This window comes from Amphiprion ocellaris, chromosome 7 (genome assembly GCF_022539595.1).
Source record: "Amphiprion ocellaris isolate individual 3 ecotype Okinawa chromosome 7, ASM2253959v1, whole genome shotgun sequence".
NCBI classification, from domain to species: Eukaryota; Metazoa; Chordata; class Actinopteri; family Pomacentridae; genus Amphiprion; species Amphiprion ocellaris.
This window is the reverse complement of record NC_072772.1, coordinates 36,486,773-36,506,353: the sequence shown is the minus strand read 5'-3', so window position 1 is coordinate 36,506,353 and position 19,581 is coordinate 36,486,773. Positions and strand designations below refer to the sequence as shown.

Below are 19,581 nucleotides of genomic sequence, written 5' to 3'. Positions count from 1 at the left end.
CAAACAGAAGATTTTTTACAATAATTCCCACAGAATTTGTATATGGCAACTATGTTTTCTATCATTAAGGGAAATATTGTGAACAGTTCTCAGAAACAAACCATTAATCTTAGTCTGAGTTCTAAGTCTTGTGATACTTTTCTGACTTATGAATTGTCCAAAACACCTCAAAAATTGTCCTCAGTGTCTCAAAGCTTGTCTAAAATAACCTAAAACTTGTCCAAAGTCATATAAAATTGACAAAAATTGACTAAAATATTGTCCAAAGTAACAAAAAATGTCAAAAATTACTCAAAACTCATCCAAACCTACTTGAGAATCATAAAAATACTATGAAAGCTCTCCATAATTACTTGAAACTAGTTCAGATGAAAACAGAATAGATAGTAGAAAGATGTTTCACCATGCTGAATGTATCTCCAACAACCTGCTGCTCTGTTCACTGTTTCTGAGCCATGCCATGTTTATTTTATTTATCCAGTAGCTTTGATTTTCATTGAAACACTGCCTGCAGTTCAACCTGAAAACGATCAATCGGTCGTGACTTCTTTGAACTTTTGCATTTTTACAGGATGTTTCGTACAAATGGTCAATTTTTGTTGAATTTTTTTGAAAGATATGCATAAAATAAACCAATCTCAATGAAATCTAGCAATTTTAAGCTAATTTTTGGGCTATTTTTCCGCAAGTCAGACATAACTTTCAAACCTGTCGGTGAGTTTTGGTGTTTAAAGGGTTAAATGGTTACATTTCCAATGAAACCTCTGAAAGAAAACATCGAGACAAAAAGAAACTCGTGAACTGTTTATTTAATTTATCTTCAAACTTGTACAAAAACATCTGATTGGATCCTTTTCTGAAATATGAAACCATGATTGAAGCCAAACTACAAGAAGTGAAATGTTTGAGGGTGGTTCAATAAGTTTCCAGCTTTAAAACACTTTGATTCTCAGGAAGTTGGACTGAAATGTTCCCCTGAGGAAAGTTCATCCAATCAAAGCTTCAACAAACCACAGATTAACTCAGCTCTGTTGGTGAGAGATGATAAAACCTGGTAGAAACGTGGATGGTGTTCAGTACAAATCAGTCAAACGTCCACAGAAAAAACCAAATGAGACACTTAAAGCTCAGATTTCTGCCCTCAAACAGCTGCAGACGTGTTTGGATTCAATAAATTTAATTTATCTGGACGTCTGCAGCCCAAAACTTCTGGTCTACGTTTAAACTCCAAACATGCTGAAGAAACGTCTGAACAAACTAAACCTGAGATGTTTAGGGACCAAATAATTCTCTAATGGAACCTCTGGTTTCTGTCCAAATCAACCTGAAGACCAAAAGATCAAAGATTGAGGCTAAAAAAATCAAAAATCATTTAAATTTAGCTGCATCTGATTAGAAATAGCCTCGTCATGCAGCGATACTCGGCTCCCAGTGTTCCTGCAGCACATCTTGAACAAGTTCATCTCATTTCTGGAAAATTTTAGAGTCATTTTGGACAGTTTTGAGTTGTTTTGAACAAGTTTTTGTTAAAAATACGAAGTAATTTTGGACAAATTTGGAGTTATGTTGATTAATTTTTGTTTATTTTAGACAAACATTGAATCATCAAATTATTGTCCTTTTGGTAAATTTACTGTCTTTCTTCAAAATGTTGTGTTTCTGTAATTTCTTCTGCAGGGCTGGACTGTCAGTGAACACTTCTACTGTCTGTAGAGTTATCTGACAGTTTTAAGTGAGTTTCGACAATTTAGAATTTTTGTTAAAAATGTTGAGTGATTTTTGGACAATTTTTTTGCAGTTTTGGACACATTTTAGTCTGTCATGTTGGGAATTATTATTGTTATTATTTTACATTATTTATTATTTTATGTACATCATAAATTCCTCCCAGAGTTGGACTGCCGAGACAGACTTCTGCTGAAGGGTTCGTTTTTTGGATAAATTCTGGCAAATTTTGGACAAATTCTTGGTTATTTTGGTCAAATTTGAATCAGTTTGAACAGGGTTTTGTTGTTTTTGTGAAAAATGTAAACTTAAAAAAAACTGGCTAATTTTCGAATAATTTGGAACAATTTTGGACAAACATTTGGAATTTTTGACAAATTTTTGTTGTCATTTTTTCCAACAATTATGTGATCTGGCATCATGAAATCTGAGGATTTGAACTGGAGTTCTACTGTAACGTCCCGAGGCTTTTAAGAGAAAACAGTCGACACAGTTGACCTGAACTGTGGATTTTGAAGCTTTATTCATCCACAATTACACATTTGTCATTCTCCACCTGTGCTGCTGGCCAGATTTGTCTCATCGCAGCTTCTTTCTCTTTCCCAAAAGTGATTCAGATAATAGCAGACAGTGTTTAACGTGAACAGAGCAGGACTTCATAGGGAAGTGTTGCAGGAGCACTGGGAGCCGAGCATCGCTGCACAACGTCACTACTTTAACAGAGATGACGGATAAATTTAAATCTAGTTTTTGATGTTAGAAATCATCATCCCAGAGATCAACATTCATTTTAGTTTCTCTTCTTTCGTGCAGACTTGTTTAGTTGTAGAGGCACGTGATGTCATAATCAGGAATCAAGCGTAGGTGTCTACATGTCGACCGTGACAATAGTTTCAAAAAGCTCCATTTTCAGGAACATACAACCACATTTCTATGTTGACGAAAGGTCAAAATGTCAATAAAATTTTGTCTCTTCAAGCTGAAATAATCAGAAACCAGCAGGTATCCATAAAAAACTCTAAATCTAAAGCACCGTTGTGGTTCAGAAAGCGTTAGCATGAATTTAGCGTGAGCATCATTTCTTTAAAGTTTGGACAAACATGTTAGTTTTTTTTTTTTTTTTAACTAAAGATCCCATTAAATGATAAATACAGTCACTTTAATGGTGTAATAAGGCAGGCAGGGGTTCAGATTAAACACTAAATACTTTAAATGTCCAAAATAAATGGCAGTTAAAGTCCTACAGGAGCGTAAAGTTAGCACATTAGCTACATTAGCACAGTTAGCAGTTTAAGGCAACAAAGGCAGGATTTAAATCTTCTACTCTGCTTTAAAAAACTTTTTACATGACAATGTGACTTCTGGCAGATTTTTCAGCCCCCCAAAATGAGCTTTTAGCAATTTATCAGTAAAAAACTGTAAATCCTTTCAAATATTTAGCCTCACAACCTAATAAACCTTCACTTCCTGGAGAAACAAGCAGAAGGGAAGAAAGTTTGACGACTTAAATGTTTTCATAAACAACCAAATCAGACATTTTCTCTTTAGTTAATAGATTCTGCTGCAGTTTAGTGATGTTTAAGGCATGCATGAAGATAAGTCTGAGTAAATACAGATTCAGAAACATCTAACGTCCAGTTATTTTTATACTGCACTGATTTAAGAGTCAGAAACTGGAACTAAAACGTACTAAAGGAGGAGTTTATTCATGTATATCCGACATAATATGATCAAATATCAATCTGGTTTTAGTGCAGTTCAGATTTTTAGCTTTGTTTTCCGCTTTATTTAGCTTTTAGTCTGTAAAAATATCATTAAACTGATAATTAAATCAGCATGTTTTAGCTAATAAACCTCCAGTTTTCATGTATTACCGGTAGTTGTTTTTAGGTGCTCGTACTTTAATAACTGTCTGGTTTATTCCAGCTGTTGATAGATTTACAACTTGTTCTTTTCATTTTTCTTGTCTTTATGCTCAAACTGTACAGATTTGGACCCAGCAGCTGGTTTTAAAAACTGCCAAAATGTTGTTTTTTTATGGCGAGAATTACTGTGAAATGCAAAAATCTGCTTGTCTGAGACGTTGTTTGTATTTCTAGTATATAAACTGTGGAAGGTAGTGAGTCGTTCTTGGTCTTTTTTCTTTTAAAAAAAATGCTAACATGATTAGAATATTGCAGCTTGAAGTCAGATAATCTTCCCTAGAAAGCACCAGAGAATGAATCTGTACAAAAACAAAACATAAAGGTGTAAATATAAGATTATTACACTTAATTAGAGGTTGCAGTGTATTGAGTTTAGGAGTTTATTAAACCAGGTGTGAGGAAAAAAAACACAAAAAAAACAAACAAACATTTTTTTCAGGAATATGAAGTGACAAACGGTAGAAAAAACTCAGTTGTCTGAATTTACTTGAAAAATACTCCTTTCTTCTTTAAAAATGCCTTTTAAAGTGTTTTTTTGCCATTAGAATTGAAAAAAGCAGCCGTTTAAACAGGTTTAATTTTTAAATGTGAGCTTATTTTGTTGTTGGTGACATCAGTAGAGATGGAAATTAAATCTAGAAACTTTATAATCCTGCAGATTTCTTTAAAAAAAACCAACATGATGAGATTTTTTCAGCTTTATCAAACAGAAACTAAAGTTTTTTGTCTTGATGCTGCTACAGGAACATGAAAAGTGACATAAACAATACAGAAAACCTGGAAAAATGTCAGAATTTACTTGAAAAATGCTCCTTCCTTCTTAAAAAAAAAAAAAAAAAAAGCCTTTTTTGGTGATTTTTTAAAATCAAGACAAAGAAACTTGTGTTGCACCGAAACAATCCTGTACCCTGAGTTTATTTTTTGAGTTTATTTTTTAAATGTGAGCTTATTTTGTTGTTGGCGACATGGACTGAGATGGAAATTAAATCTAGAAACTTTATAATCCTGCACATTTCTTTCAAAAAAAAAAACAACAAAATGTGATTTTTTTTCAGCTTTATCTAATAAAAAAATAAAGCTTTTTGTCTTGATGCTGCTACAGAAATATGAAAAGTGACATAAACAGTAGAAAAAACTCCTATAATTGTCTGAATTTACTTGAAAAATACTCCTTTCTTCATAAAACACCCTTTTAGGTGATTTTTTGTCATCAGAATTGAAAAAGCAGGCGTTTAAACAGGAGTTGTACTAAAACAATCCTGTTTCCTGAGTTTATTTTTTAAATGTGAGCTTATTTTGTTGTTGGCGACGTGGACAGAGATGGAAATTAAATCTAGAAACTTTATAATCCTGCAGATTTCTGTCAGATTCTGCCGTTTGAGTCGGACTTTAGCAGTTTCCAACCTCGGTCCTGACTCTAGACGGTTTCTGGATGGTTTCAGGTCGGCGGTGGTCCGTTGACGTATCTCAGCATCAGGTGGAAGCTGCGCTGCATCCCGTTGCTACGGTGACATGGAGGATCCAGGAAGCTCCAGATCAGACCGGCCAGCAGGACCAGGAGGACGGAGAGGAGGGCCGGAGGGAACCGGGAGGACCGGGGCCTCCTGGAGGAAACAGGAAGTGGAGGGTAGTTTTTAACGCTTCTAAATTTTCAGAATAAATGTCAGTTAAAGTCTTATAAGAGTTGTTTTGACTGAAAACTCGTCCAAAAAATATAGAAAACCATCCAAAATTACACAAAAATCATCCTAAAGGACTTCCAACTTCTCCAAATTTCACATAATTTACTTAGAATGACTCAAAATCTGTCCACCATGATTTGAATTTGCCCAAAAATAGTAAAAAAAAAAAAAAAAAAAAAAATGTCCAGAATGAAAGAAACATAGAAAATGTCCAATCCAGGTTGATATAGTGTCTCTATTAAGCTCCTGTCAGTGTCTGTCTATGGATGGATCCATATTTCTACTAAAATCCAGTCTTTGGTCCACATTTCTCCAACTGTTGAGGCTCTAACATCAGTAGAATCTGATGGGTTAAAGTTGGACCTGACAAGGTTCCAGTTTTTACATATTTACACTTGAAACTTGTCCAAACTGGCTCTTAATTTATGGAAAAGTTACTTCAAATTTGTGTGGAATTTCTTCAAAATAACTTAAAATCTGTCCAACATTACTAAACATTGGCCCAAATGACAACAATGATCAATTATTGACCCCTTTGGCTTAGAAACTTATCGAAATTACAAAACATTGTTCAAAACAAGAAAAAATGTTCCAAAATGGCTCAAAAATTGTTCAACATGACTTAAAAATTGTCCAAAATGTAAAGAGAATTGTACTAATTGACTTAAAACTCATCTGAAGTGAGTCACAATTGTCCAAAAAGACATAACTCAATGAATTAACTCAAATAGAGACAAATTTGCTCAATAAATGTAGATTTTACTTGAATTAAGTCGAAGAATCTTCCCTAGAAAACACCAGAGAAGTAATCTAGACTGGATTTATAGATCTAAATATGAGATTATTACACTTAATTAGAGCTGTGGTTGTTGCACTATTTATTTTTGGAGGAGTTTTTTAAACCAGGTGTGAGGAATAGTTTGCTCAGACATTTATTTCAAATTATATTTTAATTAAAGCTTTTTAACTAAAAAAAATAACTTGCAAATGTGACTCGATCTTCTGATTTCTGGCTTTGAGAACCATTTTAAATTCTCTGCACAAAAGTTGACAGATATTTGTTTTTTTTATTTGTTTTTTGAATCAATACAGTCGATTTATCCCTTTTGTTCTGAACGTTTGTTGCCGCAGTAGGGTAATAGTTGGGAATGTTTAGGCTGATTCTGAAACTTAAATTAGATATCCATCTGTTCCTCGACAATAAATAACTTCCTGACAATGAAGAGAAAGTTTTTAAAAGCATTTAGTGCTTTATTAAAGTCATAAAATGGTAATCTTCACTGTACGAGTCTACGGCTCCATTACAAATCCAGTTTTCTGAGAAAAACACAGTAATTCGATTAAATAAATGCAGAGTTCTTAGAGTTTGGATTACAATGAGCTGTTTGTTTACTTTCTGTGGAGCTGCTCTTTTAAAGAATTCAATAAAAGTCTAATAAGCAATGAAAATCAGATTAATTAAAACATTTAGGGACGTTTCCTGAAGGATTTTATAAAATCTTGGCTCTAGTTTTGGTCCAAACACTGATCTGACTCTATTTGTTGACCTCAACTGTGAACTAAAATCCACAAACCATAAAGAATTGAGATTATTTTACATTAATATTTAAAACAGTTCAACAAATATCTGCTCCACTAAAGTGAGAAATGTTTATTTTATCTTCTTTCTATCCCTAAATGCTAAATTTCACAGCAGACTTTCTTCTGTTTGGCCGCCGATCCTCTGTGATTTGTTCTACTAGTTTCCTCTTGGTAAACAAAATGGCTGCTTTTATCTCTGTGGATTTGGAACTATCCTGCAGATTACATCTTTTATCGCTGCATCTCTCGGGGGCTCGGAGTTTTCTCACCTTTGTTCGGTTTCTTCCCAGCAGGACGGTTCTTCTTCGGCCTGCAGAACAGAGCAGCTGTTAATCCGCTGTGGTTTCAGGCAACAACTCCAACTTTCTCATGAATATTTTGTCGGAAATCACCCGCCTGCTGGCATGCACAGTTTGTTTTCTCCCTCTCGGGCATCGTTGACGCTGTTTCTTATTACTACTACTTATTTTCGGTTCAGCGTGCATCGTTTTCCATCAATAAATCAACACGATGTTCATTTTTGACACTTTAACAAATGAAATCCCCCAAAACAAGTCAAAGAAAAAACACCAAAACTCTCCTGATTATCATCAAAACCAAGACAAGCAGCTCACCTGAACAACTGACCAATCAGAGGAGGCTTTGACTCTCAGGTCATGTGACAGGAAAGGGGTGGGGTCAGGAAAGAGCACCTGTGTGTCGTCCTGGCAGCGTTGAAGATTGAGCTGGTTGCTGACGTGGCTTCTGTCCAGGAAACACTGGAACACAGAACAGTAAAGACATTTAGGAAGTCTTCAAATCAACGTAGAAAATGGAGATTTTTGCCAACTTTAGTTTGAAATTTCACCATTTTCTCCAGATGTTTTACCAGATTACATACAGATGTGGCTTTGAAAGTTTGAAAGTTGTCCAAGCTTCTCATCCTACCCCTAGAGCTAGGTCATTCTTGATCCTAGGAGCCACTTTGTCAGGGGGTATAGCTCCTGGTAGGGTCTTCCAAGGTAAACTGCCCTTGGGGAATGGGTTGGACTAAGAGTGATTCAAAGACCTCAATGAATCGGGAATCGAGGAACAGTTGAACCAGGTGTCCCTTCTGGAGCCAAACCTGGGAGTTTGTTGCCCGAGCCTTGGCCCATTGATTTTGGTCGGACACAGCTTTAAGAGGCTACATGGGACCTCCAGTCCCTTCAAGACTAGGCATTATAGTTGGGTCACTATCCAGGCGAGCGGAACCCCTGGTGGTGACCTCATAAGTTTTCATCCATAATAGCTAATTTCCCCATTCTTTACAATTGTACAGGTGGTACATTTTTATTGAGCTCATCATCCCTAACCCCACCCCGACTTGTTGAGGCAGATGACTGCCCTCCCTGAACCTGGTTCTGCTGCAGTTTTGTTTTTTGTCCTTCTCGGTAAAGAGAAGTTGTTTTTAGTTTGTTCCTACTGTTTCCAAGTGCTTGCTCAAAGGGAATACCATAGAAACTTTATTTGGGTTTTTTTCTGTATACAGTTTTAAGGTTTTCACCTTACAATGTGAAGTTCCTTGACTTCACATACTAACATATGTTGTGAATTGCCGCTATGAACATGAACTGAACCTTTCTGAATTATATTAAGGCTTAAAGTTTGACAGATTTGGTGGCTGTGAGAGAAAAGTTAGGTGCCAAAGACGTCCCTCTTTGTGGTTTCATATGTCCGGAACTGCTTTTGTTGTCTGTGGCAACTCAACTGAAGATGGCGATCTCAAGTTTTACTATATTTTAGTAGATTTTTTACACATTGAGAAAGGTTCAATAAAAAGTGTTGGGACTTTTATTGCACTGCTCGGCTTTAAAAAATAAAAACTGCGCTTTACAGTCTGCCCACAGTTGGCAAGTCACATCTGTTTGGGCTGTGACCTGCAGCGTTGGACTGAAGTCAGCAGATTTTCTGTGGAATCGTTCCAGACTTGATGTTAACTTCACTTTGTGTCTGTCGGAGTGATGCTTGAAATTCAGATTCAACACAGTTTGTTCTGCTCTCAGTCTGAGTTTGTCCACGAGCTGCTCTGAAACATTGATTAAACTCCTGATTCTCCCCTTCGCTGCTCTCAAATCTGGACTCGCAGGTTAATTTCTGCCGCATTTGTTTTGCTACTCGCTCGATAGTCTTGTCGGTAATGAACCTCCATTAAAGAGTGCCGGTGCCATTATGCACAAACACATTTTCAATCAAACTCGTATATTGCAAATGCAAGAACACAAAAAAAAAAAAAAAAAAAAATCGCTGAGATTACAATTACACGCACACTTTGTCATCAGGTTTGACCCTGAAAAACTCATTTACAAACTTTTCTTCTTTGTCTCTGGCAATTCCTCGTCTTTATGGCTTTTATTTCCTGTTCGCAGTTATTTGAAGTCCAAACCCAGAGGAGGGAAGGAGGAAGTAAAGACGATGGAAGGGGAGAGGGATTGTTTCTCCCCTGTTTTTATGATGACAGTTAAAGTGCAGCCAGACTAGAAGCATAAATCAAGACTTTATGGATTCATTTGACGGCCCGGAGAGCGACAGACGGGACGGAGGACGAGGAGAATAAATAGACGCTTCGCCCAGTAATGAGGCAGAGGGAGAGGAAATGAAGGCTAAGGCCGATGGAGTCTAATGGAGACAGAAACAGGGTTAGAGGACGGTTGTCCAGGAATCCATCTTTAATAAAGGTGGAGGATTGTGAGAATTCAGAGCAGAGAAAATAAAGGCTGATGATTATGAATGTTGATGGAGCTGCTGGTGAGAGAGAACTTTAACTCTGCAATAAATACTCTGAACTGCTCTAGTGACCTTGTGGACACCAGTGGAAGTAAATCAATGAGTGAGCACTATGCAAATCTATGTGCTTTTGAGGATGCAACTAACAATGTCTGATCAAATTTTGTTGCCCTCGACCTGAAACATTGAATATTTAGTGTCGGCCAATAATGCCTTCAGAGATGATACACACTTCAAGTATCATGGATCAGCTGTAGTACCTGGTTGCACCACCAGGTGGAGCCTCTTTCTGTTTAACCCTCATGTCGTCCTGCGGCTCAAAATTGACCCATTTTAAAGGTTGAAAATGTGGGGGAAAAAAATCTGTTTTCACAGTGAAACTTCTGATGTCCACATTTTCAACATTTTTCTGAAACCTTTGAACATTTTTTGGTGGAAAAAAAAAGAAGTTAAAAATGTTTCTTAAGAACATTCACACACAAAAAAAAATCAAACAATCAATTTGGTCGATTTTTTTTTGTGAATGTTCTTGAAGAAAATATTAGAAGTTTTACTGATATATATGGAATCACTTTAGATAGTTTTAGGATTTTTTTGGAAGATTTTTACTCATTTTTAAAAAATATTTATAAGAATTTTCTTGCCAAATTTGGGGGATTTTTTTTAAGATAAAACTTTTAAGGGAAACTTTTAAGGAATTATTGGAATTTTCTTCCTGAAGGTTTAGCAAATTTTCAGAAATTTGGGGGATTTTTTTGGGGAATTTTGGGATTTTTTTCAGACAATGAAACAGTATTTTTTGGTGCCCATAAATGAGGACAACTGGAGGGTTAATACTGTAGGGACCAGAGAAGGTTGTACATTTACAGGAGGTCCTCGGTTTACGACGTCCTCGACTTATGATGTTTCGTCGATACGTCGGAACTGGTTACATGGAACTAGTTGGTGAACGGAGCGGATGAATACGTTGTCACATGATGCTATCAGACGGCTTTGTTTACATTCACCGGTTGTATGCCACCTTGGATTGTGCTACGTTCACTAACTTTTTGTCCTTCATTATAGCTCCCAAGTGTAAGTCTGACTGTTCTGATGCTTGGAAGAAAAGGAAATCCTTGAACTTAGATATCATAAAACAGTGCAACACGTTCTTTTATCTTTTGTAAAATTACTTGTACATGCATTAAAGTCATTGGTATTCATGACTTTTCCGAAGAACTGATTGATATCGTGATGCACAGAACGGCTTTGTTTACATTTTCACCAGAGTTCTAATTTACGGTGAAAATCGGGTCCTCTGTATATACATTTATAAACCAGCTGGAGTTATTAAAAGATTATTACAGTTTACTGCACTATTGACCAAGTGCACCAGCATTGTAGGTTTTAGCTAGTAAAGGGGCACCATGACAAAGTCTTCTTTGACGCTTAAAGACTTCTGATTACTGCTCACGCATTAAATCATTTTGGAATCAATTAGCTAGTAAAGGGACACCATGACAAAGTTTTATGTGGCAATTAACGACTTCCGACCAGTGCTCATGTATTAAATGAAGTCTGGATCAATTAGGATAGCGTTTCTTTATCAAACTAGCATATGAAGCAGCTATCTTTGCAGGCTGTATTCAACTCGTGATATGAGCAAATCTGTTCTTGATTTGGATGATAAATTAACCGATTATTGGTTAATAATATTGCATTTATTAAATATATTATTCAAATTCACATCTTTGTTTCTTCCATGAACCACTACCGGAAAAAAATGAAGTTGCTATATGTCTCAGTTGAACATTTTAAGATCAGAAATTATTAGCATTAGTGTTTGTGAACGCTGCTAAATATGCTAGCATTTGCAAAAGCATTTATAAACATTATTTAAAGCTTCTTCCTGTTTACTACACTAGCGACTAAAACAAGCTAAAATGTGCCATTAGCAAGCATTATGGGGGTTTAGCTAGAAAAAGGGCACCATGACAAAGTTTTCTGTCGTGATTAATTACCCCCGATCACTGTTTATATGTTAAATCAAGTCAGCATCAATTAGGATAGTATATTTATGTCTCGGCAGCATATATCACAGCTTATACACTAGATTTGCAACAGTGATTATAATTTGCATTTGTAAACAAGTAGCGTGATTAAAAGTCCATACTGAAGCTAACTCTAACACTAAAGTTGGCCTTTTGACCTTAGAAATCACCAAAAACATACGTCCAATCATTAGTGATCAGAACAGCTGGAAAAACCAAAGTCAAGCAGACGTGACGTGTTCATTCACAGCGGTCGTTCTGTCATTTCTGTCCTTCCATAGAGGAGTCGGTGCCCACAAGGTCGGCCGTTCATTCTGAGTTTGGGAGTGTGACCGAGTGAATTCCTGCAGATTCAGGTCAGGAGGTTTTAAACAGAAACTCCACAGATGATGTTCATGTGATGCCACGTGTTCCGTGTTAAGAATGAACTCTTCACAAAACAGGATCAGCAAGAAATAAAGGCAACAAGGCTGCTGTTAGTCTGTAGTTTTAGAGTAAAGTATTGCACTTTAAGACGTCTCTTGATATCTTTGGACAATGTAATTTTTAACAAAAAAAACAAAACATCACAAATGTTTAGTTGTTCATATAATAAAAATCTATTTTTTTATAGAGCTGAACTGAATTTCAACAATGTGGGGTAAAAATTTAACGCAACCCACAGAAAAAACAACCCAGCAGCCTAAAATAAATTCTAATTAATCTTTGTCAGCGGTTTTCTAACCTCCTCTTTCAGCTAAAAAAAAAATAAAAAAATCCAATTATTTATCCGTACTTTTAACTAATAATTTCCAATTATTCATAAGTAACAATTTCCAGAGTTAGCCATACATTTATTTAGCTATTTTAGTTGTTTTTCCACTTCAGCTAACAATTTGAACTGTTAATCTGTACTGTTGACAGTTTCAACTACTAGCCAGACTTTAAGCTAACAATTACAACTGTTTTATCCCTTATTTTATTGCTAACAGTTTCCTTAGTTTATCCAAAGCCTACTGCTAGCTAACAACCAAATGCTTATCCACACTTTTAGCTAACTATTACTACTGTATCCATATTTTTAACTAACTACTTCTGATTGTGTATCCATACTTCAGCAAAGTATTTTAGGTGATAATCCACTTCTTACTAAGTTTCAAGTGTTGAATTGTATTATTAGCTAAAAATGCTATACTTACAGCTAATAACTTCTGTTTAGCTAGCTATTTCAACCATTTCTGTTATTTTTAGCTAACACTTTCATTTATTTGTCTATAATTTAGTGTTAACTAGCAGTTGTTTATACATTCACTTTCTGTTTATCTGTACTTTTAGCTAGCTATTTTAGCTAACCATTTCAACTGTTATTCCATACTGTTGGCTAACTACTAGCCGTACTTTGAGGTAACAACGGTTAGCCGCACTTTAAGCAGACAAATTTCAATTGTTCACCTGTATTTTTATTTAGCAACTGTTTATTCATACTTCTAGCGACTTATAACTTATATTCAGTTAATATTTTCTAACGACTTGATCCAAATTCTAGCTAGCAAGTTCAACCGTTTGTCAGTTATTTTACAACTCATAATCTAATTAGCTTATCCAAAGCTAACTGTGAGTTAAAGATTAAGGCTCAAAGTGTGGATAATAAATTGGAAAATGTTAGCTAAAATGTAGATAAAGATTTCAACTGTTAGCCCAACTATTTCCAGTTGTTTATCTCTACTTGCAGAAACTGTTAATCTCTATTATTACCTAATAATTTCAGCTGCTGACATAATTTTAGTGTCTCCACTTCAAGCATTTAATCAGCTTTTCTGTTTTCATTTTAATTGTTGATGCATTCCATTTGGATTTAAGTTTATTTTTCTGCTCAAACCTGTTCAGGTCCATTTATTTTTTAATTAACTTGTAATTTCTGTGTTTTCAGACCATTTGAGCTCATTTTTTCCACCTCCTCCTGCCTGACTTTTGCAGAAACAACTCCAGAGAGTTTTAGTCTGCCTGGCTGGGAATCACTGCTCTGAGGACATAATTGTCGGCGTCACTGACAGTAAAGCGAAGATCAGGAAGCCATGAATATTTCATGTTAATGCCACCTGCTGCTCGCTGCATAGATTTGCATCGGGATAAAGTCAGAGCTGCAGGAGACGAATCTCCTCCTAAAATCTGCAGTCGGTTTAAGAAGAGGAATTTGTAAGAAGTCCTGCAGCAGATGATCCCTCTGCAGTTTAATCATCAATGAGCCGTCGTTATTCACAACCACACATTTAATCAAACCTGCAGCGACAGAAAAACACCTTTAAATAAATGACAGCAACATGCACATGCCACTGTTCTTCTCTTTTTTTATTTAACTTAAATTGTTTTGATCAAAATTTCAAGATTTAAAGATGATTAAGGTTTTAGTTTGAGCGTCAAACACTTCATTTCTTGATTTCTGGTGAATTTTTATGCCCCATTTGTTCCATTTCTGCTCCAGTTTACAGTGAAAATGTTTATTTATGTGAAAGAAAACAGGAAATTCAGGCAACAGGTGACAATTTAGAAGATTTCACAACAGATCTACTGTTTGTTGGAGCTCATAAATGCTATTTTTCATGTAAAAAGAGACTCAGTGCTGCAGAAAAAGAACTGTTGCTGTCTGAGTGGTTGTTTTCTGCAGGTTTTTAAATAATAACGTCACCTGATCACCTGGTAGCTCACCTCCACCTCTTCAGTCTGCATAGCTTTAGAAGAGGAAGGATGTCCTTCTGGGGGGGCGGAGCTCTGGACTCTAAGCCACGCCTTCACTCGGCCTCCGTCGAAGCCGATTGGCTCGCCGCTTTGCCCGTCGGGAGTCGAGGTCACCCATTGGTCCTTTCCGGTGACGGCAGGTGAGAATGAGCCGGAATGGTCGAGCCAATTCTCCAAACCCTGGAGATAAAAAGAATTAAACTTTAAAGTATCCTCCGTTTACATGCACTATAAGCAGTGTGGATATTTAACATTACAGATGAAATACGCCTTTAAAAGATCATTTTAAGGGCTTTTGGGGTTTACTTTCCAAAACATGTTGGACTTTTTGATTACGTTCTCATTTGTAAAACTTCTGAAGACGAGCTAACAAAGTGTAGCTTTTAAAGAAACATGACTGGTGTTAGTTTCAGGACAGAACATGTTAATATTTTGACATTTTCTACAAGTAGAAAGGTTTTAATGGAGAAATGAATTTTTAAAATTACAGCAGAACAAAAAAAAATCTGTTTTAAATGATTTTTTATCTTTAAAAAAATGTCATTTTCGTGACAGTTTTCTGCACAATACTGAACTTGACACACAAAAAAGCCACTGGAAGGAAAATTACAACACAAAGGTGTAAAATCCCCACGATGACATGTAAAATCAACACAACAAGATGCAAAAACACCACAAAAAGACGTAAAATCACCAAAAACAAAGACAAAATCACAACAAAACATGTGCAATCAACACGAAAGATGTAAAATCACCACGAAAAGGTGTGAAATAGCAGAAAATCAACACAAAAGATGCTCGAACGAGAACAAAAATCAACACAAAAACACTCACAAAAAGATGCAAAGTCACCACAAACTTGTGAAATTATCGGGTAAAGGTGAGAAATCCCCATAAAATCAACAGAAAAAGACACCACATAAGCAGTAAAGGTGTATATACTCACAATAACAAGCAAAATCAACACAACAAGATGCAAAAATACAACAAAAAATGTAAAACCAATAAAGAAAGACACAAAATCACCACAAAACGTGAAATCAAGACAAAAGTCACAAAAAGGCATAAAAAGACACAAAATCCCCACAAAAAGTCTGAAATGACAGTAAAGACGTGAAATCAACACAAAAGATGCAAAAATGAGAACAAAAAGACAAAATCAACACAAATACTCAAAAACGCCACAAAAGAAGTAAAGTCAACACAAATAACACGGAAACGCAACAACAAGCAGAAACGTTTTTAAGAGAGAAACTCATTTTTAAAATTACAGAAGAACAAACAAAATGTATGAAATTTAGGAGAAGAAAACAGTCTGTCTGGTTTAATTTTCATAGAATTCAACTAAAACAAGTGGTTAGAAACTGATAATTTAAGAAATTATGCCCAAAAATGATGCATATTTTGGAAAAAAAAACGAAATCTGGTGCATATGGTTTCTTGATACTAAATTCTTACACAAGATGTGCAGAATAAAGTGATTTTGATGAAATATTTTACTTTAAAGCTCAGATTTGGTTCATTTTCCAGACAGAAATGTGTTTTACACATTTAGAAATCTGAAAATTCAAATTGTCATTTGTGTTCTGACAGTTTTTGGCTCCTAAATGGTGTCAATTTGACAATTTATGAGAAGAAAACCACAAAATTTGCAATTTTTCAAGTCTGTTTGGTTTGATTTTCATAGAAATGGACTAAAACAAGTGATTAGAAACTGGTAATTATGCAAAAAATGCTGGACATTGAGCAGATGATGAGCAGCTAATGGACTGATGGGTCCAGGATGGAGAACTGATGAATCTGATGAATGTGATGAATGTTGCTGGTGAGCCGTTCGGCAGCAGCAGCAGCAGCAGCAGCAGCGATGATTCAGACAGAAGCAGCTCTGCAGGCTGGACCTCGTCATCGTTCAGGATTCAGCAGCTGGAGACGAGGTCAGCCGGTCGAGCATTTAATGAAGAGCAACCAGAGCGGCGAGTCGAGCCCATGGAGGAAGAACCAACATCACGGCGTTACCACGACGATAAACAAGCAGGAAGCAGACGACACAAAACCCAAACTTTGACGTCTGGGTTTTATTCTTCAGGTTCAACAGACTCAGAACATTCAGACAGTTTCTCCTCCTGCTGCTGCGACTAAACAAAACCTCGTTCTGCATGAATAAATCAGCAGAAGAAGAGCTCATGAAGCGACACCCGCAGACGGAGGACGTTTTTAGATCTGCAGACAGAACGACAGACGGAGCCTCTGGGTCGAGCAGCATCTGGGTCACAGCACAACGCCAGAAAACAAGAAGCTAGCAGGAAAAACCACGAGGATGAGTTTAGGTTTAGACCCAACGGAGCGTCTTCAGAGCAGCTGAAGATCCACAACATCAGAGGGTGTTTTAGTGCTTTAACCCTCTGGAATCTCAGCTGGTCGCAATGTTCTAGCAGAAAACGCCACAAAAAGAGAAAAGGAGCACAAAAAGGTACAAAAACCACCAAAACCACCACAAAACGATCCAAAATCACCAGTTGATGCAGTTGTATTTTCAGAAATCATGTCAAATCATCCAAAAAGAGATACAGAACCACCACAAAACACGTGGAATCAAGATAAAAGGCGCAGAAAGACCTAAAATCACCACAAAAAGACAAAAAAATCATCACAAAAAGGTGTGAAATGACAGCAAAAACATGAAATCAACACAAAAGACACTAAACAAGCACAAACAGACAAAATCAACAGAAAAAACAATTAACTCTAGTTTGATTGATTTAAACTCAACAACACCAAAAAAAAGGCATAAAATCACCACAAAACGATACAAAATCACCACAAAACATGTGAATTCAACACAGAAGACACAAAAAAGGTGCTAGAAGATGCAAAAGCACAACAAAAAGGTGTGAAATGACAGGAAAACAAAGCTAAATCAACACAAATAACGTAGTTTAAAATGACTGAAAAAATGTTTACATGAACAAGTTTGAGTCATTTTGGGCAATTTTTAGTTCAACCTTTAGTATCTTTATCCATCTACTCTGTTCATCATCAGTAGAAAGATGTTTCACCATGCTGGATGGATCTCCAACAACTAGCTGCTCTGTCTCAAGCAAGCATAAGTTATGGCAACTGGACTAACCTCGTGTGAGTCGAAAACGTTTCACCTCTCATCCAAGAGGCTTCTTCAGTTCTGAAAGCCTGGTGGGGAGTACCAGATATTTATCCACCAGGAGGGTGGTGGCAAAAACTAGTGGACAAAGACCCGAAACCAACAGACTCGTTAGGTGTTAATGTGAGTCGTTAGCCTTTGATGGGCGGTCGTTACCCCTCCCAGCCCTCTAGGAGGGTGGTTGGGGGTCACCTGACTGCAGGTGGGACAGATGGCTGCACCTCCTTGGGAGGGCTCTAAGAACGGCGTTGTAAGTGGGAGACAAGTGGTGTCTGAGGCCCCCTCCTCTGTTCAAAGATGGCCGTTCTAGTTTGACATGAATGGCTTCTTTTACCCCTCTCTCAAACCATCTGTCCTCTCTGGCTAGAATGCGCACCTTGTGGTCATCAAAGGAGTGCCCCTTCTCCTTGAGGTGGAGGTGGACTGCTGAGTCCTGGCCAGTGGTCGTGGCCCTCCTGTGTTGTGCCATGCGCTTGTGTAATGGCTGCTTAGTCTCTCCAATGTACAGGTCAGAGCATTCCTCATTGCACTGCACTGCGTACACCACATTGCTCTGTTTCTCCCTTGGAATTTTGTCCTTGGGATGGACCAGCTTTTGCCTCAGAGTGTTGCTGGGCTTGAAGTGTACTGGGATCTGGTGGGTGTTAAAGATCCTCCTGAGTTTCTCTGAAATTCCTGCCACATAGGAGATGACAATGTTGTTTCTCTTTTTGTGGTCCTCGTCTTTCTTATCCTCCCTGCGCTTTTTTGCTGTTTTGATAAAAGCCCAGTTTGGATAGCCACAAGTTTGAAGAGCAGAGTGAATATGTTTGTGTTCCCTTCTTTTTCCATCCGCTTCTGATGGGATGTTCTGTGCTCTGTGCTTTAAGGTACGGATCACCCCCAACTTGTGTTCTAGTGGGTGGTGTGAATCAAACAGGAGGTACTGGTCTGTGTGAGTGGGTTTTCTGTAGACCCCCACCAGGCTTTCAGAACTGAAGAAGCCTCTTGGATGAGAGGTGAAACGTTTTCAACTCACACGAGGTTAGTCCAGTTGCCATAACTTATGCTTGCTTGAGACTTATCATGACCTGGATGACTGAGAACATCCACAGATTTAACTAGCTGCTCTGTTCACCGTTTCTGAGCTGAGCTGCACTTATTTTATTGATCCAGTGTATTTCTCTTAGTCTAAAATAGCCCAAAATGATCTGAAATGTGTCCAAAATAATAAAGAAAACTCCAAACTGACTGAAAATTGTCCAAAATAACTCAAAAACCTTCCCTAAAAGTACTAGAACTGGTTCGGAATGATTCAAAAATTGCTTAAAATGACAACTTTTATCCTTGTTTTGAGTCTCTGTTCGTCAGCTGTAGAAAGATGTTTCACTATGCTGAATGTATCTCCAGCAACTAGCTGCTCTGTTCACCGTTTCTGAGCCAAGCTGCACTTATTTTATTGATCCAGTGGATTGGATTTTCTTTGAAACACTGCCTGCAGTTCAACCTCTCTGTCACAGGAGATCGAAGCCATAGCAACCTAAACCCAGTTTCTTATTGGCTGTCTCACTAACTTTAACTTTTCACCGTCTTTTTGCTATAAAACTCCTAAAACCTTCTTTTTAAATCTAAATCTTGCTTTATTTATTTCAGATTCAACTCACCAGCTCCACTTCCTGGTTTGTGACATCATTGCTGATGTCAGAGCGAGAGTCGGTGCAGCTGAGGTAGCTCCGCCTCTTCAGGCCGTCTCCGTGGCAACGACCTGCAGCGAGCAGAAAGAGCTGAAGGCTTAAACCCAGTTTTAGTTCAGTAAGAACATCCTTCAGGCTGGTTCCTCCCCACCTGTGCAGGCGCTGAAGTACGACGAATCGGCATCGTCACGGGAAACGGAGCGTCCCACGTCCACCGAGGGGTCCCACTCCAGCCCCAGGGGCTCATGGGTAGGAGAGGATGGAGGGTCTGAGGGGAAAGTGTAGACAAATTGATCAGAAATCACATCAAATCATCAAAAACAAGACACAAAATCACCACAAAACACA

At 37.3% G+C, this 19,581-nt stretch overlaps 1 protein-coding gene across 3 annotated transcripts in view; it reads right to left on the bottom strand.

Annotated features, from left to right (window-relative positions):
* Positions 1–789: 789 nt before the first annotated feature.
* si:ch211-137a8.2 (uncharacterized protein LOC777613 homolog) overlaps positions 790–19,581 on the bottom strand; it is a 40,976-nt gene continuing 22,184 nt past the window's right edge. For 2 of the 3 annotated variants that reach the window (XM_055012184.1, XM_055012185.1), the window contains 6 exons: positions 19,385–19,501; positions 19,204–19,304; positions 14,362–14,583; positions 7,528–7,671; positions 7,183–7,223; positions 790–5,254 (listed from right to left, as the gene is read on the bottom strand). In XM_055012184.1, coding sequence (XP_054868159.1) covers positions 5,089–5,254; positions 7,183–7,223; positions 7,528–7,671; positions 14,362–14,583; positions 19,204–19,304; positions 19,385–19,501 — 791 coding nt within the window. In that variant the 3' untranslated portion in view covers positions 790–5,088. The remainder of the gene's footprint in view (positions 5,255–7,182; positions 7,224–7,527; positions 7,672–14,361; positions 14,584–19,203; positions 19,305–19,384; positions 19,502–19,581) is intronic. The other variant, XM_055012186.1, reaches the window with a different exon arrangement.